Genomic DNA, 23,600 nt, shown 5'->3' with positions numbered 1-23,600 from the left:
AGCTGAGTGTTTTGACTTACTACGTTTTGGTTTAATTACGGCTGTCAATTAATCACAGTTAACTCATGCGATTAACTCAAAAAAATTAATCGCAATTAAAAAAATTAAACTCACTCATTTTAATCACACTGTTAAACAACAGAATACCAATTGAAATTTATTAAATATTTTGATGTTTTTCTACATTTTCAAATATATTGATTTCATTTACAACACAGAATACGAAGTGCACAGTGCTCACTTTATTTTTATTATAAATATTTGCACTGTAAAAATGATAAAAGTAGTATTTTTCAATTCACCTCATGCAAGTACTGTAGTGCAGTCTCTTTATTGTGAAAGTGCAACTTACAAATGCAGATTTTTTTTGTTCCATAACTGCACTCAAAAACAAAACAATGTAAAACTTCAAAGCCTACGGGTTCACTCAGTCCTTCTTCTTGTTCAGCCAATCGATAAGACAAACAAGTTTGTTTACATTGACGGGAGGTAATGCTGCCCGCTTCTTATTCACAATGTCACCTGAAAGTGAGAAAAGGCTTTCGCATGGCACTTCTGTAGCCAGCATTGCAAAGTATTTATATGCCAGATATGCTAAACATTCGTATGCCCCTTCATGCTTTGGCCACCATTCTGGAGGGCATGCTTCCATGCTGATGACGCTCATTAAATAAATCATGCATTAATTAGATTTGTGACTGAACTCCTTGGGGGAACTCCTCCTATGTTTCCTGCTATGTGTTTTACCTGCATTCTGTCATATATTTCATGTTATAGCAGTTTCATATGATGACCCAGCATGTTGTTCATTTTAAGAACACACTCATTGCAGATTTGACAAAATACAAAGAAGATACTAGTGTGAGATTTCTAAAGATAGCTGGAGCACTTGATCCAAGGTTTAAGAATTTGAAGTGCCTTCCAAAATCTGAGAGGGACGAGGTGTGGAGCATGCTTTCAGAAGTCTTATAAAGAGCAACACTCCAATGCAGAAATTACAGAACCCGAACCACCAAAAAAGAAAATCAACTTTCTGCTGGTGGCATCTGACTCAGATGATGAAAATGAACATAAGTCAGTCTGCATTGCTTTGGATCGTTATTGAGCAGAATCCATCATCAGCATGTACGCATGTCCTCTGGAATGGTGGTTGAAGCATGAAGCGCCATATGAATCTTTAGCGCATCTGGCACATAAATATCTTGCGACGCCGGCTAAAACAGTGCCATGAGAATGCCTGTTCTCATTTTCAGGTGATATTGTAAACAAGAAGTGGGCAGCATTGTCTCCTAAACATATAAACAAACTTGTTTGTCTGAGCAATTGGCTGAACAAGAAGTAGGACTGAGTAGACTTGCAGGCTCTAAAGTTTGACATTATTTGTATTTTTGAATGCAGTTATTTTTTGTGCATAATTCTACATTTGTAAGTTCAACTTTCATGTCAAAGAAATTGCACTACAGTACTTGTATTAAGTGAATTTAAAAATACCATTTTTACAGTGCAAATATTTATAATAAAAAATAAATATAAAGTGAGCACTGTACACTTTGTATTCTGTGTTGAAACTGAATTCAATATATTTGAAAATGTGGAAAACATCCACAAATATTTAAATAAATGGTATTCTATTATTGTTTAACAGTGTGATTAATAGCGATTAATTTTTTTAATCGCTTGACAGCCCTAGTTTTTATCTCTCCGCAATTGTTTTTATCTTGGCACAATTCCACCCTCTGTTGAAAGTACAACATCAGTGTCGGCGAATATTAGTCTAGTTGTCATACTTTTAGAAGTCCTCATGAGGTAACACATACAGTGGAAAATTTGTTTAGTGGGTATTCAAATAGTTAGTGAAAAAGGACAGTTACTAGCCATATTCTCTCCTCCCTCTCATTAAATACTAATTAGCGGTGTCTACAGGGCCTCTTAAAATCAAGTGCTCAGTTATTTATATTTTGTTGAACAGTTACAATATTATTTATGTTTTTGATGGAAATTCAATTTCTTAACTCTTCAAATCAAAAAGGGAAACTATTTCTGTAACTTTCCTGACCTGTAAATGTTTTGTATGTGTAAAAATTCCATTTGAAAATAGTGGAATATAGTTACGCTAATTTGATAATGACGCTGGGTAAAATGTTCAAGTTCCTACGTCCTAGTCAAAGTCAACGACATACTAAAAATCCATTCTTCTGCTAATGCAGGTGATAGATTTCCAGTTAGAAGACATCTTGCAACTGCCATGTGCCATAATGTCAGGGAAGGACTTGCATTACATCATGGGGTGCAACTTTTCCCTGTACAACCAGACCATAGAAGAAGGTTCAATTGTCATCCAATAAAATGAGTGGAAAGGGAAAGAAAGGGACTGACCAATGCAAGAGAAGGGGTTGTTTTTTCCATCACTATGAGCTTGGCCCAAAGGGTGCTTGAACTGGAGATGAAAAAAGTGATATATGCGCTAACTCACCCACGTGCAGAGAAAAGTGATGCTGAGTGCTGCCTGTCCCAGCCTATAGAGCAGGGGTGGGCAAAGTATGGGCCCACGGGCCCCATCTGGACCTCAGCTCCCACCTGGGAGTGTGGTCCGGGGCTTGTCCCACTCCGCATGGCTCCCAGAAAGCAGCTGGAATGACCCCCCCTCCGGCTCCTACGTAGTACACGGAGGCATGGCCAGGCGGACAGGGCAGCATGCAATGCCGCCTGGCTGCACCTCAGAGCCGGAGGGGGGGCATGCTTCTGGGAGCTGCTTGCAGTAAGCGGCTGGAGCCTGCCCTCCCCATTCCCCTCTCCCCTGCCACAGCCCTGATCTCCCTCCCTCCAAACCAGTTGATCCCAGCCCAGAGCCCCCTCTTGTACCCAGAGCCCACACCCCCAGCCAGAACCATCCTGCTCCCCCCACATGCCAACCTGGAGCCCCCTCCTGAACACTGAACTCCTTCTGGCTGCACCCAAGAGCCTGCACCCCCAGCCAGAGCCCACACTCCTACCCCCAATTTTGTGAGCATTCATGGCTCGCCATACAATTTCCATACCCCGATGTGGCCCTCAGGCCAAAAAGTTTGCCCACCCTTGCTAGAGAGGAAAGTAACCACAGTTGCAGAGGTGTACCTATCTTGTAGGTAGCATTGTGTTGAGTGTATATATAACAATTAATGTACACACCACGGACAAGGATTTTATTTTACTCATCCTGTGCAAATTCTTTGTGGCCTTACTAATCGCAAACCCTCTCACCCCATATTTGTTTAAAAAAAAGGGGGGGGGGAATATATTCCTGGAAAAAGTATTCATGAGTAATGCAAAATACACCAATAATTATGTATTAGTTATATTATGGGGGTGCCCAGAAGCCCCAATTGGATTGTGGTGCTAGGTGCTGGACAAACACAGATGGACAGGGTCCCCGTCAATGTTCCCTTTAAGCTGCGCATCTGTGCAGCAACCTGGTACTTAACACGCATCTCACATGGCTGAGCGAGCAGCCAAAACTCAGGACCTCAACCTGGCAGAACCCATAGCAGCTTCTTGTGGTGCCAGGGGCCAGCAGGAGTAGGAAGAGAAGCAGTGGTGAGCAGAGCCTCTGACAGGAGCATGGCTGGCACCTGGGTCCCACTCTGCCCTCTAGCTGAAACTCTCAGCAGCTCCTCTCAATGCTGCAGGAAGCCGTGTGCTGGCAGGGAGGGATAAGGAGTGTGGCATAGGCCAAGGGTGGGGATCAGGGAGTGTGGCATAGGCCAAGGGTGCTGTTTAGGAAGGGTGGGGGATGGGAAACCTGTTCATGGTCCTGTCCTGGGGCACAGAGGTTGGTCCCTACCAGTACTGAAATGAGTCCCTGGCAGCCTGGCCTGGTAGGGAGCTGTGGTGCGCTGTGGGGGGAGAGGGGGGCGCGGGGGGGAGGAAAGGCTGTGTCACTGCTGCTGAGGTAGGGGTGTGTGTTTCATGTGCACTGAGCTATGATGGCAACTCCCTCCCAAGGTCCCTGCAAGTGTGGCAAGGGACGGGGATTAGAGAAGAAAAGACCCTAAATCCCTTTCTCCAAAGTAGCCGCAAGCTAGCAAGGAGGGGTAAAAAGCAGGGTAGGGGAGGCTGGGGCGCTCTCAAAGCCTGATTCTCCTGGGAGCCGGTGAGTGTAGGGATTCCTGTTTTCCTGGGTTTCTTTGTGTGGTTTTTAACTGCCAAACTCTTGGAAGCTATAGGAAAACATGTAGCTAGCCTGATGTGGCTATTTCCCTAAAAGAGACATGATGGAACACACCAGAACATCTGGCCCAAATAGACAGTCATGTGAGAGCTAACTTTGGGAATGTCAGAACAAGCACTTCTTATTTGAGAGAAAGGGAAGGAAGGGACGTATAATATCTGGTCAACAACCTCGAACGTGAATTGCAAAATGAAACATCTTTCTGATCAGATAAGCTAGGGGACATGATGGCAGATTTCATTCCCATTGTAATGTCCTCTTCTGCTGCTGATCCTCTTTTGTTTCCACTCAAAATGAGCAAAGACTGGGATTTTCACCATCATTCCCATTTACTAACAATTTACTAATATTTCACAGGAATTTTACCCCCAATTGCTAGAGATCTAAATTATGGGGCAGAAGTTGCCAAGTAGAGTGAGGAGTGCTATCAGCTTCTAGGTGCAGAGGACATGGATGCTTCAGGTAGTCCAATTACTCCTTGAACATTGACATCCACAGTGAGAATAGCAACTTCAGTAACTATTTCTATTCCTTCTATTTGCCAGCACATCCATAGTTCCAAGTCAGTTTCTGGAAAGAATATCTGCCACTAAGTTTCCATGAAATAGCAACACTGTATAGTTGCTAGTAGCATAAATATTGAACAAGGGGGACACATCATTTTCAAATGCTCTCAAAAAGAACAGTGAAAGCTGTGCAAGTTTCTTCTGTCTAGAACCATGCACTTCAATCTGACCTTGTCTAAAACTTGGTTTCTTTTGAGTGGAAACTAATTTTTGTTGGTTTTTTTAAAAGGCTGAATTGTGTGGTGTTTTTACAACTGACCAAAACACACTTTTCTCTGTGGGATGAACTTCACTAAATTTAAACCCTAAGTCTCAGGACAGAGAACCACTGTGCCACCTACCACTTTCTTAAAATTATCTGAAAACATAATTAAAGCCATGTAATGATATTGTGCAGAATTATCAAATTTTATACATGTGTTTTTAATTCTTAGATAACTAAAAAACACAAGGGCATAAACATCTATTATATACTTGCCTCAAATCTTTGAAATGTTGTCATACGAAATTCTCCTTTAATCCCCGAAAGCAGTAATGAAGAAGAAGAATTTTGAATGAAAACACCAAACAAGGGTTTCTTACATATAAGACAAACCTTTGTCTAAGAGGTGCACACACATTATGATACGTATAACTCTTGTTTCCGTTGTTGTGGATACTTTCCCTCCCAAGAGCAATCTCAGAGTTGGTTGTCCCTAGCATACACACTGAACAACCCACCCATTTTGGCCACTGTATTTTCCTAGTATGATTCTTATCCTCTTTCCTACAAATGTAGATTTCTCTCTCAAATCAGAGATGCTAACCGAAGATAAGCAGCTGATGCCTCGCATTTTTGCGCTCTAGACAGATGGAGTTCATTCACGAAGGCCAATGGAAATCTACACCATGGATTTAATTGTTCTGCCCAGAAATTCCCCAATCTCCATTGTTTATATCTGGTAAAAGCAAGACAAAAGTGCTGTTTTATCACTCACTGTTCTTGACAGTAGCAAGATGAAATTAGATGTGGCTAGCTGTTGGGGTGAGAGGCTAGTCTATGTAAGAAGATCTCTGTTTTAACTTCACTGGATCTGTGTTACTAGTCCCACTTGCACTGTAACCTTTCTGCCTACTCTCAAGCTGTCCCCTGCCAAATGTTTCCAGTGATTTCTCCATGAAAACTGGAACTATAATTTCGCAACATCTTATAACATTTCAAAATTGTTTCCACACGCCAAAGGTTGAGTAAGTATTGGGTGCTCAGTGCTGCCCATTATCACCTGAACTTTCAGCATTTTTTTTGTACTGACCTGCAGTCTGCTGCTGTGGAATCTGAGTCTGATGTGGCAAGATCCTAAAAATAATAATTTAACATCTTTAAAACATCCGTATATTATGTACAGTGCACATCTATGAATACAGTCATGGTATTTAAACTGTATACGCATCATTCTTCTATGAGGCAATAACTTAGTTTTCTCCAAGTGGATAAACCAAGTGGCCAAAAGGCTAAGCAGTTCAACATGAGCAAAGAACTAGATTATTGCTAAAGCACAGTAGTATGATTCTCATTATGTTACCCATGTTTAAATAATAAATAATTTACTAAGTGAAAAATGTAGCACAACAGAAGGAAGGTGAAGCAAGCTGAATTCTAAAAATGTAGACACTTGAAATACAGAAATGTAAAGATAGACCAGTGTAACTATAAAGGTAAATTTCTTATTTTGGAAGAAAAGAGAAACACTTTCTGGCCTTTTTTTTTTTAAAGTGGCTATTTGAGGAGGTTTTGAATGTTAGAAGTAGGGCTGTCAATTAATCACAGTTAACTCACGCAATTAACTCAAAAAATTAATCGCAGTTTTAATTGCACTGTTAAGCAACAGAAAACCAAGTGAAATTTATTAAATATTTTTGGATGTTTTTCTACATTTTCAAATATATTGATTTCAATTACAACACAGAATACAAAGTGTACAGTGGTTACTTTATATTATTAGTTTTGGTTATTAATATGTGCACTCTAAAGATGATAAAAGAAATAGTATTTTTCAATTCACCTCATACAAGTGCTGTAGTGCAATCTCTTTATCGTGAAAGTGTAACTTACAATGTAGATTTTTTTTGTTCCATAACTGCACTCAAAAACTAACTAATGTAATACTTTAGAGCCAACAAGTCCACTCAGTCCTCCTTCTTGTTCAGCGAATCGCGAAGACAAACAAGTTTGTTTACATTTACGGGAGATAATACTGCCTGCTTATTATTTACAGTGTCACCTGTAAGTGAGAACAGGCATTCGCACTTTTGTAGCCAGCATTACAATGTATTTACATGCCAGATATGCTAAACATTCATATGCCCCTTCATGCTTTGGCCACCATTCCAGAGGACATGCTTCCATGCTGAAGATGCTCGTTAAAAAAAATGCATTAATTAAATTTGTGACTGAACTCTTGGGGGGAGAACTGTATGTCTCCTGCTCTATTCTACCCGCATTCCACCATATATTTCATGTTACAGAAGTCTCAAATAGTGACCCAGCACATATTGTTCATTTTAAGAACACTTTCACTGCAGATTTGACAAAATGCAAAGAAGATACTAATGTGAGATTTCTAAAGATAGAGACAGCATCTAACCCAAGGTTTTTGAAACTGAAGTGCCTTCCAAAATCTGAGAGGGACTACATGTGGAACATGCTTTCAGAAGTCTTAAAAGAGCAACACTCTGATGTGAAAACTACAGAACCTGAACCACCAAAAAAGAAAATCAATCTTCTGCTGGTGACATCTGACTCAGATGATGAAAATGAACATGCGTCAGGCCGCACTGCTTTGGATTGTCATTGAGCAGAATGATGCATGTCCTCTGAAATGGTGGTTGAAGGATGAAAGGACATATGAATCTTTAGGGCATTTGGCACTTAAATATCTTGTGACACTGGCTACAACAGTGCCATGTGAACGTCTGTTCTCACTTTCAGGTGACACTGTAAACAAGAAGTGAGCAGCGTTATCTCCAGAAAACATACACACATTTGTTTCTCTGAGCAACTGGCTGAACAAGAAGTAGGACTGAGTGGACTTGCAGGCTCTAAAGTTTTACATTGTTTTATTTTTGAATGCAGGGGTTTTGTTTACATAATTCTACATTTGTAAATTCAACTTTCATGATAAAGAGATTCCACTACAGCACTTGCAATGCGGGAATTTAAAAATATTTCTTTTGTTTTTTTACAGTGCAAATATTTGTTATAAAAATAAATATAAACTGAGCACTGTACACGTTGTATTGTGTGTTGCAATTGGTAGAAAACATCCACAAATATTTAAATAAATGGTATTGTATTATTGTTTAACAGCACGATTAATCATAATTAATTTTTTAATCACATAATTAATTGCAATTAATTTTTTTAATCGCTTGACAGCCCTTGTTAGAAGTAGTCTTAGCAGATGTGGATTAGTGGTCAGAGTGCAGGTGAGACAATTAAAGCTGCATTTATTTATTTCATTTACAACTAAAAGGAGAAAAAAAGCATCTATCCTTGGCTCCAGGGTAACAAGAAATTTTGCTTTTAGCTGTTTTGAAAAACGTTGCAGCATCTTGATGGAGACCGGCAGAGAAAAACCTCAGAGGGGGTTTAAAAACACTGTTAAAATTCACTTCTCTCAATTTACATAGTTAAGGTGGTGACAGTATCAGGACACTTTGATTTGCATAAAGCAGTAATTAGTTCTAAGATTTAGGCTCTTAGATTTAATTAAGTCTTAATTTAATTTAACTTAAATTAATTATAGTGTAAAATTAGAGAATCCAACATGGCAGACAAAATGGCGGTGATGGGGATGACATAGTTTAAATTTAGAGAGTAGAAAATTCCAGAAGTCTCCAGCAACACAGGGGAAGGAGCTCTACCCAAGATGGCATCAGGGAGAGGTGCTCTACCCAGGATGGTCTCAGGGGGAGGAGCTATGTATCTAAAAATAGGTATGACATAATGGGGAGGTGCTAGAAAAGCTAGAAGCTGATTAGCTGAGATGAGCTGACCTTGAGAGAGCAACTAGTATATAAGGCCAACAGCTACCAGGCTGAAAGTGTGGGGTTTTGGGGGCTTGTGAAGATCAGAAGCCTCAAGCAGCAACCAGAACAGCAGAGGCTAAGACAACTGCAGCAGCATCTTAAGAAGATTCCAGAAAACAGTTACCCAAAAAAACAGCAGCAGAATTCTAAAGGTCACCATGGCAATGACTTTCATAGAAGCGCAATCAGCAGCAACTGCCTGCAGCAACAGCCAGCAACTGCCGCTACGCCTGCAGCAGCAGCAACCATCGTCTCCAGGTGCTGACACCATGATCTCCAGATACTGACAGAGCAGAAGGACCCCTGAGACGGGTCAGAGGGAATTAAGAAGATAGAGTGTAAGTCTGATTTTACCATCTCCTGTTCAAGGGTGTCTGGGTATGTCTGTCAATAAAGCTGGATGCCTGTGCTTCGAAATGAGATCTCCCCTACCCATCTTGCGACCAGCTGATCACCGCTCATGGTATGTTAAATGTTATATGATTAGATATTAAATGTTAGGTGTTAAGTGGTTAGTGTTAAGTGGTAATGTTAGTGTTAAGTAAACATTTTATTTTTAATCTGTGAATATGATAATGGTTTCTCAGATGTGTATATATAGAGGCCGCGTATACTACCTTGTATTAAGTACAGTATTAGATTTGAACACTAAGACTAAAGCCTTTGTGTATGCGGGGTCTCTATATGCCTATTACATTGTAAATGCTACATAGTCTAAGTCTCCTGTGTATTTTATTTTGTTGCACTGCTTTATTGTATAATTCTTAAACGTAATTCTATTGCATTTTATTAAGTCCTATGTATCTTTTCTTGCTTTAAACTCTCTGTATTTTTTTATTTCTGTTAAATAAATAAATCTTTTGTTTTTGAAGAATTTCTGCTTATGTGGGTCAATCCTTGAGCGAAAGACTGTATCCGTGCCCTTTCAGGGGTTAGCTAAAATAGCTTGCTCTGGGGAGCCCTCTGCAGGTCGTAGACAGGCCCCCAGTAACACCCTGGCAATTCCTTTAGGACGGGCCAGAACCTTGTTACCCTTTTGTTAAATTAGAAGCCCTATCATAGGCTAACATAACTGGTGGGCTTGTGCTCAAGGCGCTAAGAGCCCCATGCAAATTTGTAGGTAACATAACTGGCATCTAAAATTTAGGGTACCACCAGAGCCCCAGTCATGAAAACACCAATACACATGCTTAACTTTACTCACATGAATAATCCTACTAAAGTCAAAGCAACTATTCATCTGAGTAAAATTAAACAAGTGCATAAGCATTTGAAAGACCAAGGTCTAGGTGCATGAAGTTAGGCAGGGAAGTATCCTCTCATGGATATAGGCAACTCCTTAAAAATGGCTAACACAACATATGGGGCATAAATATACTTTCACCGCCCAACTGCAGTTGTTTTCAATGCACTAGAAGCATATATAAATGTGCTTACCTAATCAGTTCTAATTTCTGATTATACTAGTTAGAAAAGCAAATGGAATGATACAGATAGTGTTTATCAAAATATAGAACTAAATATGTTTTAATTTAACAACTTGCTACTTAATGTGCAGAAGAAGCTGCCCTTCAAAATACAGGAAAGGCCACATAAGCCTGGACAAACTATGCAAAGCCTAATTGGTCTGTTAATTGAGGTCTGTTGTAAGCAGCCACACTTTGTGCCAGGTAGGAGAGAAATGAGAACACCCAGTTTGTCAGCAGAAGCTAGGGTATGTCTAGCATAGGACATGCCACACATGTCTGCAATTAATATTTTCAGTATACTAAATCAAATCCACATAATTTCTGCATGCCTAATTGTAAAACTACAAGACAAAAAACTTAGCTGGCAGAAACCATCTTACATACAAAATACAGTATTTTAAAAGTTTTTTTTTTTTAACAGATGAGCTGTTTTCTGACTATATCAAAGAGCAAATAGGGATACAGTTTTCCAGTTATGTTAGAGTAAGTTCACCCCACAAAATCCATTAGTCACTATAACATTTCCATCAGTCACTTTATATAATGGGAATAAACTGTTTTGGGAATAGAATACTGTGAAAGGATCAATGCTTCCTGCTTTAAAAATAAACACTGAGGCAAAGTCTTAGTTTCTCTTTAGCATTCATCTATCAGCAGGAGCCCTTATGCTGTGACAACATTGTATTCCAGACATACTCTCTTCTAGAAATATGTTGTGTCCTTTCTTGAAGGAACTTCCCCTCACTGTAGTAAAAAGTAAAACAGTATTCTCAATGTAACTACCAAGAATTTACATATTCAATTGATATTTATAATATACAATATTAAATTTTATGGAAAAACCACAGCAACCTTCACTCCGAAATATAAGACAGCATGACAATGTTACAACCTCCATCTTTGCTACATTCTTTATTTGTATCCAATTTTATGAATACATTTCAGATGTAAATTAAATTTTTACAAAGCATCCACATTGCTTGTTTTACTAATTTAGAGTAATTAAAAGTGTAGCTCTTGTTTCCACATATAACGCTTATGACAGAGATAGGGTGAAATCTCATTGAAGCTGATGGGTGTGAGAGACTCCCATCATTCAGGATAAATGTAAGAAACAGTTAAGCTCCTTATTAAAGCAAAATAGCTGAACCAATAGGAGCCACCATCCAAAACACAGGCCACATATAAGGCAGTCAGAGAATCTGAGCTATGGATGGAGGTGTTTTGCGGCAGAATGAATGCAAACAAGTGCGGGGTGTGTGGCTGGGTATTGTTTGGTGAAGGTGTTTGTGTCTTAACACCAGAAGCAGCCACAGAAGCACTGGGAGCATGGTCCTGAGAGAGAGAGAGAGAGCGCTTTTTGAGCAGGGTGCTGGCTGGAAAGGTAGGCAAGCTTTAGGTAGGCAACTGTAAGCAAAGAAACTGCCTCCTGTTGTTTGGTTCCTACTGTGTTCAGGAAAATGGGATTTTGTGTGCATTTTTTGTAAATAAACAAGATTGCATCAAAGAAATATCTGATTCCATTATCAATGTCTCCACCAGATGGAAACAACCCACCAGACCCTGAAAATGGGCTAGGTGCCTGGATCAAAAGAGATAACAATACATAATCTGGAAGAGGAACTAAAGAGCCTATCATCTTGACAATGATACTGACTTTGGTTCTGCTCCCATAATTCACTACATACAGGCATGCTGCTGTATCTGCAAAGAGCCCTCATTGAAGCCAGCAGGGATTCAAGAGGGCAGAGGAGTGAATTGCAGGATTAGCCCCTTAGTATTGTCACTAGTATTAATTATATTACAACAACAACTAAAATATGCTAGTACAAATCTATAGGGAGAGAAAATCCTTGTAACAAGGAGCTAGATGCGGAGATGTTTCTCAGTGAGATACGTCAAATTGTGAGGTGAACATCATGGAGACTGAGCGATACAAAGAAATCTAGAAAGGTCAGAAATGTGGTCACAAAGTAAGAATCAATTTGAAAAATTATTAACCGTCATGTGGGGCAGGGGATAACAGTTGTAAAAAAAAAAAAGACAGTTTTAAATTTACTATTTGACTGCAAGGATAGCACAGCCTGATAATGGCCTCTTGCACTTTCACTTTTCCTCAGCATGTGTTTATATCTGGAACAAATGGGCTACAATTCTGATTGTGGGCTGTGAGCATTACCATAATATAAATAATAATATTCCCCAGAGACAAAAAGTGCTATGTCATGGAGCAGGGACATGATAGTCCCTCTTAGTAGACTCAATAATGTGAGGAATGGACAACCTTCAATTCCCATTCCATTGTGGAACTACACCTAAAATGTTCCACATTTTGTTTAGTTGTGTTTAGTCTCAGTACCAGTCTCAGTACCTCAATACCAACAGATAGATAAGTGGGAGGGATATCCAAGAAAATCAGTAAGTATAATTAGGGGGCTGCAGAGGCATCGAATAATGAGAAAAAAGGAAAGGAACTAAATAGACAGATGGGGGAATAACATTGCTGTCTAAAAATATTTGTAAGATCTGAACAAGGGAGAGTAGTTAGAGTAGTAAATGGGGATATAAGTAAAATAACTGGAGTAACAGCTAAATGGTAGGAAAAGTTATCAAACAGAGATGTGTGAGAATGTGGAATAAATGCCCAAGAAAGGTGCAGAATTCCCCATTACATGAGGCAATTAGGGTCAGATTCTAGTAACCTTATTCAAATTGATTATACCTTATTTGGTGAGTAGTCACACCAAAATCAATTAGAGGAGTAAGCTACTACACAGCTTGAATAAAGATATCACAAGTTGGCCAATAAAGACTGATGAAAGCACTTTAAGAAACAACCTCCTCTTGGCAGGAAGATAGACTTGCTGGGCATACACATTCTTCTCATCTCCAGCATCTTCCTTATTAATGGCAGATTCTTTCTTGAATTGATTTTCCCCCACATAAAGATAAGATAAGCAGTTTCTTTGCCTTTGTTTATAATGCTCTCAGATTTGAAAATATAACATACCTTTCAAAAATTTATGCGGGGCAGCCCTAATTTTAAACTAGAAGCTTACTGAATATTATGTATGCTGAAGAAATTAACTCCATCCTATTTTTCCCCCCCTGCATTAACAAATTTATTGTGTCCTTCACATTAGATTACTCCCCCCATTTGGGCATTTGCAGGTTGTTACTGTATGTTGCCTACTAATTTTGTCCAATTCTCCATTACATCTTTATAACTGAAACAGAAGCCAATCAGTGAAGGTGAATTTGATGTTTAAGTCTATTAATCACAGCAAAAATCAAAAATTATTTATTTAAAAGCACAAATAGGAATGCTTCTTGCTCTTGGAAATGTCAACTAACTGCTTATGATGAGCCAGCAGAGGGTGCATGGGAAAATGTTTTTGTGAAACTTCAACAGAAATGGCTATTTTTTGTTTTGTTTCCACTGACTTCAGAGGAAAAACAACTGAAAATGACTGCAAAGGGCTGCAGTAAGCATGTTTGAGCAGAGCAGAGGAAAGCAGAAAAACACTTTTCTAAACCAATTTATTTCATATTCTCTAATATATTTTTACATTGAGATATCTATTTAAAAGTACACGTTGAGACAAGACTGCAACAATGTTGCCTGAGTAACTCTGGAGAGAATTTTAATCCCTTCTGTTTAATCCACTATTATGATGTTGGTATCCAAAATACGTCTTAATATTTATACAGTGTAGATATGAAACAAGATGACAGTTCTTAACTAAATGTCACTTTAGTAATATGTGTACTATATGAAATATGAATCAGAGGTAGTCCTAAGCGGATACATATAATTCTTCTTTAAAATGAAAATGTTATACTCTAATGCAATGACAGTAAAGAGACACTGTTGAGATAAAAAGTAATACACAATTTTTTAAAAAGCTCCTTGTGTTACCAATTATAAGATTATTTTGTATTACCATTTTTGCTGTTTTATTTACTTTTTGTATTTCACTCAGTTTGGATAGTGAAACTTCAATTTCACTTTCTGGTTTTCCTGCATTAGGGCAATATTATTACTGAGATTTTCAACACTCAATGAAATTTGAAAGGTCAACAAAAGTAGTTCTAATGTAAACATTAATTTTTTTTTGGAGAACTAGAGAAAAAATAGATTTTCTCTAATTATTGCAGTGTTCTATTTCTATTATTACAGTATTGCCAAGCATTTACAAATTATGAGTCAGGCCCCAAAGCAATCATGTTTTTTATAAAACAAAGAACCCAACATTTATTTACCTACTGGGTTTTGTGCCATTAGGGTGTACTTAGATAATGTATTCAAGCTTCTCTTTGCAACCATAAGGCCTACACATTTTAAATAAAAACTAAAGCTGAGATGCTCACCTAACCACATACTTCCCACAGGTAGGGCTTTAAGAAACACATCATATTGCAAGAGTTGGCAACACTGATTATCATCCTACACAAAATGTAATGGTAGAAATATTTTGACTGAGGATGCTGGAGGAGAGGTAAATATAGGTTAAGAAGGGGAATTGATGAGTGAAGTAGTGTTGATCAGGAATTTTTCAACAGACAGTGCCCTTTTTGCATAATCAAATTTTTGCCCCCCAAAAAATTTCTGACAGAAAATTAAAATGACAGCTCAGTTTCACTTACAAGTGCCTTCCCAGCTTGTAGCCAGCAAACCTAATGATTCTGTTTTGGTTCTCTTGAAACATACTTTTTCTGGAACTCCCTTGCCGTTAAAATTTTTGTCCCAGTTTGGGATGGGTTCCCCCCCAAAAATGTGAAATTTTTCATGAGAATTTTCTGGCCAGCTCTAGAGTGAAGTGTCGACTGACTACTAAATGACTTAACTGCCAGCTTATTTCTTTGCTTTTTACAGTTTGTAGTGATGGAATATGCAGACTGGTCACCTTAAACCAAAGCTGACTGAACTTTTTGGTGGGGGTATTTCACAGCCCCATTTCCTGTGCTGAAACCTGCAGACTTGCCCTCACCTATGTCAACCTGTGCAAACCTGTTTCCGCTGCCCCACTCCACAATATGCTCTCCCTCCTGTATTGCTGGTCCCCAGCATAGGGCTGCTCAAGGTGGAGGCCTGGAGAAGCAACATTGTGGAGGACCAACTTGGAAGAAATTTATGTGCATATATGAAGCTGTAGGGGGAGACTCAGGATGTGCATGTAAATGAGGATATGGGGAAAGAGGCACATGGGGAAAAGGGGCAACAAGGTTATAGTGGAGAGCAAGAGAAAAACAGCAGACCTGAGCTAGGAGGGGCTTTTGGGAAGGAGCAGCTATACTCTTAACAAGCTGCTTTTTCTTCCCCATTCCTATCGTCAGTGGCTCTTGCAGCTTGAAGTCCCACTTTTTTCCAATCCTCTCCTAACATACCCCTGCTGTGTACCTCTATATCCCCTATTCATTTCCCTGCATCCTCATCCCACTGCTTCATGGCTCTTCACCCTTCCTTGGTTTCCTATAGAGCTGCTGTATGGTGCATTATGAGGAATTGGAAGAAGTGTCAGAATATCTGAGGAGCAAAGAGGTTGATTAAGGAAGAAGGGGAGCAAAGGTGGTGACTGGGGATATGTGGGGGTGAAAAGGTTTTTGGTGGGGGAACAAAACTGTGTAAGGAAGCTGAGGTAGTGTAGTGTTTCTGCATCAAGGTATCAATACTTAAAGAGCTCCCTCGGTATTACTGCTTCTACTTTCCAATGGACCCAGGCAGTAGTGCCATGGGAAGCCTATGATATGCCAGTGCCTTTGTGAAGAGGCACCTGCCTCCCCAAGCATTGTTGCCTCAGTGAACCACGGTATAAACCATGATCCTCCAAGCCCTACTTTCAGGCTACTGCCTCACATCCCTGGTCACTCTTTCTACAGCCCCATCTCTTTCCCAGAGTCCAACCTTCCACCTTGACTCAGCAGAGATATGTCCAGAAGACCACAAGAGCATCAGGGACAGAGCAAGATTAATTTTTTTGACAAGCTAAGTTTTGAAGAATGGAAATGATCATTTCTGGTTTTCAGTGATGTTTTGCCTCTAGTCTGGGAGGAAGGCTGATAGCAATGGAAGTAACTGATATATCTGCATAGTTCTGTTGGTTCACCTTAGTGAAACTAAGATTTCATTTCTGCTTTAAATGCAAATTTCAAAGCAACTTTAACTATGGAGTTACATAGTACATGAATATATTCAGAGAAATAACACTGGCTTCCACAGCTAAATTGTATAGCATAATCATTATAGGCATTAAAGATCTAAATTGATACTTACTGCTGTGTTTGCATTAGTGGCATGCTAGTATTATCAAAGCTGTCTGTGTGAAGAGGTGGTATAATCTCACCAGTAACTGGGTGAAACACAGGAAGTGTTGAAAGAGGCCATGCTATCTCTCTATTTTTGGACATCTCACGAAGCTCTTTGGTGGATTTCTGTATAGCACTGTGGTGGACCAACTGGATACTATGTTAAAAGGAAATAAAATACATATTTTTCTTAAAAAGGGTTCTAAGAATATGGATAGTTTTGTAAAACCACTGAAAATTGTTTTTTCTTTAAAATACAAGGATTTTGATGCATACTACAGCCTATCAGTAGAACAATTATAGTACAGCTTCAGTATAAAACAAATATTTAAGTTATTTAATTTTGAAAGCAAGAATTGTTCCATCAGACTATGCTGTATGAAGTATTTTTCTAAAATATCTTAGACTATGCAATCTAATGTTAATATTCCATTTATTTCCTGCTGTAAACATAAAAAAGTTTTGGTAACTTTTATATTGTTGTTTCTTGTGCTGGATTCCTAAATACTCACAGCAGCTTCAATTTTATGGCAGAATATTATGTAGGCACGGGATACCTTTCATGAAAGTTCTTTCATCTGTCCATTGCTTTGTAAAAATGTAGATTGGGCATCACATATGCATGAACATTAATTACATAATATTATTACTCTAAATGATTTTACATTAAACTGATCTTTATTAATTTCAAACCCTTTTTATTCTGACCTGCTAGCCTTGCCACACCTCTCTGTTTTATAGCAGCTTTCACATATATGAATTAGACTGTGAATCAAGGAGAGTGAGAGAAGAGCATGACACATGTATGAAGCATGACAAGCTACTGAGAAATGAAAATTAAATGAGAAAGAAAAATAACAGGAAAGAAGACACTTACTCTGGTGTTTGCATGTTTCTCTTTTCCCTAAAAACAAAACAAAATTTATGAATTAAATAATAGCATTGATAGTTGGAACATTAAATCTATCTGCTGATGGAAACAGTACATGATGTGGAAATGCTGACACTGTTACCACCAAATTAAGTTGGTAGCATTTGCCACCAGGTTAATGATAAGAACTGGATGAGCACACACATAGAGCTGTTGATACTGATGACAGACAGACAACCACACACAAGTGAATGAAAATGCAAGTTAAGGAAAAAGCTTCTGGCTAAAATAAATACTATGACAAAATAAAATCAGGGTACATGTAAGAGATGGAAGAAACTACGTTACTTGCTGCTTTTGTTTCATATGTTTGGCTTTTATGACCCTAAATTCAATTTAGGTCCTTAGCAATATTTATTTTACTAGTGTTAGGGTCTTTAAAATTAATGTTCAGTGAATGAAAATTTTAGTCCAATTAAATAATTGTCCTGAATTGGTGGGTCCTTTATTTTTATTTTACTTTTTTTGTGCATGGATGATTTAACCATTTTGAATAGAACTACAGTCCCTAAATCCATTCTCTTGGAGATTACTATTAATTTTAAAGCATGTTTAGATGGAAAACAGTACAATATATATTAAATATTTCTGCTCGTCTGTTTAAAAAGTGTTTTTATGAATTGAATGACACTTCTACAGAATGCTTTCATATGAATTATAATCTCAGAAAAATCTACAATTACTAATTAAAGTACTCACACTCCTTCCCGTCGGCAGCACATGATATAAGCAAGTATTAGAAAAAGCACCAGTGCTACTGCCGAGGGCACTGCCAGTGTAATTAGGAAATCCGAGTAATAGTCTCTGCTTTTCAGTGTATCAGACGGTGGTTTATATTCTCCACCATCAGGTAATATTCCCTCTCCACGGATCACTTCCTGATAGGTGGAAACTTGTTTTGTTTTATCAACCTGATACAAAAGAAAGACAATTACATAACCAATTAACAAATGTATGTAGAAAATGAAAAGAATTTTAACCAATCATAAATCAGAAAAAGCAACACTATACAGCACAGCCTTTCAAATTATATGAAATCTCACATCTCCATTTATTTTTCCAAAGACTTTTTCACGTAAGGTATTCCATTGTCTTAATTCCCATTAAAGACCAAATCACAGAAAATGCTCATTGACCACTGCTGTGACTACCCCAAAATGGTGACAATTTGTTATGTGAACTGGACTGAGACCACCAATTAATTTTATTTAAGACACCAAATAACAGCATTGGTCAATGAGCATACAATAAACTCTCTGAAAATTATCGAAGTCAGAAAGCTACCAAATAACTATTTTCTGGTCAATATCACCCAGGACAAGCTTTTGTACTTTTAACTAGAGCTAGGGAAATTTTACAGTCAAAATTTTTTTTGGTGAAAAATGATGATTCAGCGATACAAAAACAATATTCAAATTAGTGTCAATTTAATCAAATTGTTTATGTGGGGGGGGGGGAACACCCCCAACATTCTGAAAACCTGAAATGTTTCATTTGGATATTTTCAAAATGAAAGTTTTGATTTTATTTGAAATAACTTCTAATTTCAAATTTTCCTTTGATTCTAAAAAGAAATAAAATATAAAAAAACACTGACACAATTCATTTTTTTAACTTTTTGATTGGCTGAAAATTTCAAAAATTTCATTTTTGGTTCAAGCGGAAAATTTTTTTTTTGGAACTGCCATTGAACCAAAGAAACTCATCATTCACCCTTCTCTTCTTGTAACATAAAGCAGAAAGGGTGTATAGATCCCATTATTAATTCCCTCAGACATCCAATTCCCCAGTTTTTGATTAAGTAATATTTATCCTGCTTCTGTTCAATTATTCATCCCACTCACACTCCCAAAGTGTACTGTACATCACTAGAAAGTAGAGGAAAGAAGCAATGTAGCACTTTCAAACCCCACTAAAGGGGGGGAAATTAATGTAATCAACTACTGTATAACAGTAAAGCTCAATTATTTAGTATTAACTTCACCGTAAGGGATTTTTAATCTAATTATGTGCCCTGGTTGTGCTTGTGCCTATTCAATCTGAATATAAAATAAAATAATCCCATATAGTAACGTATATGAACTAGTAGACTTCAGAATATAATTAATGCATAAGGTGAATGTTTCTTTCTTTCATTTAAATCTAGGTAACAACAAATTCATTCATTTCATTAGATGAAATATTGCCTTATCAATTATTGGATAATTTAGAAGATCAGCATAAAGTGACAAACTAAAGCTTAAAAAGACAAATATTAAAAAGATTACTAAAATATTTATTCAGTAGCTGAATAGTTGTACAAATGAAAATAGTAATTTTAAAAAATTGTTGACTAGAAGACCATTATCTCCAAATAATCTGACATCACTAAAAATAGGTATTTTAAAAGCACTTTTGAAGACTCATTCTAAACATTGCCATAGCACAAGAGAGATATTTTTGATCAGTCATATAAATGAAGTTAGAGGATTTATTCAAATTTCTCGTTTCACCAAATTAAAGAAATTTTGCTGATCTTCAGATATATTTTAAGTAACACTTCGACTAACTCATTCTCATTTTGCATTATTTTATTTTACATAAGGAAGTGTGACAAAGTTCCTCCTCTACCTTGGTGGGTCTTGTGCTTATTGGCAGATTTGCTCGCCTTGGAGCTTCACGGCAGCCCTCAGTTTGGCCATTTTTTCGTGAACCCACAGTCCAGGTCAACTCCTCCTGTGTCTGACCAGGAGTTGGGAGGATTTGGGGGGAACCCGGGCCCGCCCTCTACTCCGGGTTCTAGCCCAGGGCCCTGTCGAATGCAGCTGTCTAGAGTGCCTCCTGGAACAGCTGTGCGACAGCTACAACTCCCTGGGCTACTGCCCCACGGCCTCCTCCCAACACCTTCTTTATCCTCACCATAGGACCTTCCTCCTGGTGTCTGATAATGCTTGTACACCTCAGTCCTCCAACAGTATGTGTTCTCACACTCAGCTCCTAGCGCCTCTTGCTCCCAGCTCCTTACACGCGCACCACAAACTGAAGTGAGCTCCTTTTTAAACCCAGGTGCCCCGATTAGCCTGCCTTAATTGGCTGCAGGTGTTCTAATCAGCCTGTCTGTCTTAATTGTCTCCAGAAAGTTCCTGATTGTTCTGGAACCTTCCCTGTTACCTTTCCCAGGGAAAAGGGACCTACTTAACCTGGGGCTAATATGTCTGCCTTCTATTACTCTCCTGCAGCCATCCGGCCCGACCCTGTCACAGAAGTAAGATTAAATATATAAATGTATTTATTAAGAAACAGATCAATAGCAAATATCAGATTACTGTAATATAAAAATATGTCCTTTCAATTTATTTTATTAAACACTAATTTTTGTTATTTGATAAAATAAATTCAAAAGACCTACTTTTATATTACAATAATCTGGTTATTGGCTATTGATATATTTCTTAATAAATACATTTATATATTAAGCACATTTCTTAACTACCAAAAAGCAAACCCTGCCCTGTGTTGCACGAATGTGTTATGAATGACTGGAAAAAGGCTGTAAAACGTCTCTCCTACCTGTTCCTTTGCCCCTAGTTGGTATTCAAAGGAAGTGAACCTGGATACAGTACTGAGAGGGGCACAGTCTGCTCCTGCCTCTCAGCCACTAGCACTAGCCACTGCATTCAGCAGTATGTGCTTGCCGGGGATGTACAGATCCATCCCAAAGGACAAGAAATGGTTACTTGCAGTAATTGGTTCTTTGAGATGTGATGGAGCCATGTATTCCACTTAAGTGTGTGCGCACCCAGTGCACTGGAGCCAGAGAATTTTGTCTAGCAGTACCCATAGAGGGGCGGTATTCACACTCATGGCCATAGTCCCTCCCCTGGCTATATGAGGCAGCACTGCCCTGAGTCCCCTCAGTTCCTTGGCACCGAGTGCCCAAAGACTAGACTCCAATACAGAGGGGACAGAGGATTAGTCATGGGGTACACATCTGCATCACATTTTGAAGAACCACATTTACAGTAAGTAACTGTAACTTCTTTTTCAAGTAGATGCAGCTGAGTATTCTACTTAGGTGATTCGCAAGCACCCCAGGAGGCAGGGCTCCAAGTCCACCTAAACAAGGATTGCAGGACTGCCTCCTACCAAAGCTTGCATCTGTCCTGGAAGATGCGGTAATGGCATAACAGTTCATAACTGAATGTATGGATGACCATGTAGCAGCCCTGCAAATGTCCAAGGTTGGGACATCACTGAGGAACGCTATGGACACAGCTTGTGCTCTCACCCACTGAAGCCATTTCATATGCAGTCTTGATACAGGAGGATATCCATTTAGAGAGAGTCTGTGAAGAGACCTCTTGCCCCTTCATACGATCTGCATATGACACAAATAGCTGAGGCACAGCAGGAAACTATTTAGTCCTGTCCAGACAGAAGGCTAAACGTCACCTGACATCTAATGTATGAATGTGCTGCTCCTCTGGAGATGAATACAGCTTAGGAAAGAACACTGGTAAATATACCACTTGGTTCAAATGAAACCGAGAAACCACTTTAGACAAAATTTTCAGGGTGTGCTTGTAAAGCCACTTTATCGGTAGAGAACTGTGTGCATGAAGGTTCTGCCATCAGAGCCTGCAACTCACAGACTCCCCCTGCAGATGTTATCACAAACAGGAATGCAGTCTTCTGACACAAAAGCGGAAAGGGAGAAGATACCAGGGGCTCGAATGAAGGTCCCATTAAAACCGCTAGGACCGTGTTAAGGTGCCACAGAGGAATCAGCTCACAGACTGGAGGATGGAGATAACGAAGTCCTTTAAGAATCTTGCTACTGTGGCACTGGAGAAGACTGATCGTCCCTGAATAGGGGGGATGAAACGCTGATATTGCCGCCAAATGTACTCTCAATGAGCTAAGACAAGGCCCAATGACTGAAGGTGCAGCAAGTACTCAAAGTTGTCCTGAATAGAAGGCAGCATTGGTTAAACTCTGCGGGCCAACAACCACACCAAAAACTGCTTCCATTTTGCCAAAATAGGTTGAGCCCTGCATGAATACAAAATCTGTATCCACATCCGATCTGCAATCCGCAAAAATGATCCACAGATATCCGCATCCATGGATGCAAAGCAGATACCTGCAGATTTGCAAGGCTCTGTGAATAGGCCATTCTGGTAGAGGAATTTCTACCGTTGAGTAGGACCTGTTGAACAGCCACGGAACACCACAATTCCTCCTTGTTTAGCCATGAAGCAGGGAACTGAGTATGGGATTTAAAGTGTGACCATGATTCTGTGTGAATAGGTTTGGATAGAGAGGAAAGGGTATGGGAGGCTGAACTGACAGTGCTGGAAGGCCAGAGAAACAGCACTGTGTCAGCCACACTGGGTCAATGAGAATGAGCCTTCAGCTTGAGGATGACCTGTGGAATGACTGGGATTGGGGGAAAAGCATACAGACGTGCTAACTGGAGCCAAGACAGAAGATGTCAAACAGGGAGTCCAGTCTGAGGCCCTCTTGAGAGCAGAACAGATGACATTTCCTGATGTTGCTTGTAACAAACAAGTTGATCATCGGAATGCCCTAAGCTGCAAAGACAACCCGGAGCACACTTGTCTTCAGGGACCCTCATGACTCAGGGAAAAATTCCTGCTGAGATGGTCTGTGAGATGATTCTGGACCCTGGGCAAGTGGTCAGCAATTGGTGTGATACTCTCCTCGATGAAGAACTGCCACAACCTGATTGCCTCTTGGCAGAGCATCCTGGAGTGTGCGCCTCTTTGCCTGTTCACATAATACATTGCGGTGTTGTTGTAAGTATGTGAACGAACCACTGAGCCCCTGATACAGTTCAGAAAAGTGTGACATGCACCACAGATGGCCAGAAGCGCCGTAAGTTGATATGCAGTGAGGACTCCTGCTCTGAATACAGACCTTGAATGTACAACAACCCCAGATATGCTTCCCAGCTCATCAGGGAGGCATCTGTGACAACGGACCTGGTTGATAAGGGCCAGATGAAGGGAACTCCCTGACAAACATTCTCTAGAAGTGTCCACCATTGCAAA

General features: G+C 39.2%; 1 protein-coding gene across 9 annotated transcripts in view; it reads right to left on the bottom strand.

Moving 5' to 3' along the window:
* Window positions 1-23,600, bottom strand: part of SGCE (sarcoglycan epsilon) — a 59,441-nt gene that overhangs the window by 2,469 nt on the left and 33,372 nt on the right. For 5 of the 9 annotated variants that reach the window (XM_074945900.1, XM_074945904.1, XM_074945908.1 and 2 more), the window contains 5 exons: window positions 18,247-18,458; window positions 17,494-17,520; window positions 16,585-16,773; window positions 6,066-6,109; window positions 5,252-5,286 (listed from right to left, as the gene is read on the bottom strand). In XM_074945900.1, the coding sequence (XP_074802001.1) occupies window positions 5,252-5,286; window positions 6,066-6,109; window positions 16,585-16,773; window positions 17,494-17,520; window positions 18,247-18,458 (507 nt within the window). Of the gene's footprint in view, window positions 1-5,251; window positions 5,287-6,065; window positions 6,110-16,580; window positions 16,774-17,493; window positions 17,521-18,246; window positions 18,459-23,600 lie in introns of those variants that run through there. The other 4 variants (XM_074945902.1, XM_074945901.1, XM_074945905.1 and 1 more) reach the window with 4 other exon arrangements.

The sequence above is a fragment of the Natator depressus genome, chromosome 2 (genome assembly GCF_965152275.1).
Source record: "Natator depressus isolate rNatDep1 chromosome 2, rNatDep2.hap1, whole genome shotgun sequence".
NCBI classification, from domain to species: Eukaryota; Metazoa; Chordata; order Testudines; family Cheloniidae; genus Natator; species Natator depressus.
The sequence above is the reverse complement of the archived record's forward strand: the minus strand, read 5'-3'. Positions and strand labels throughout refer to the sequence as shown.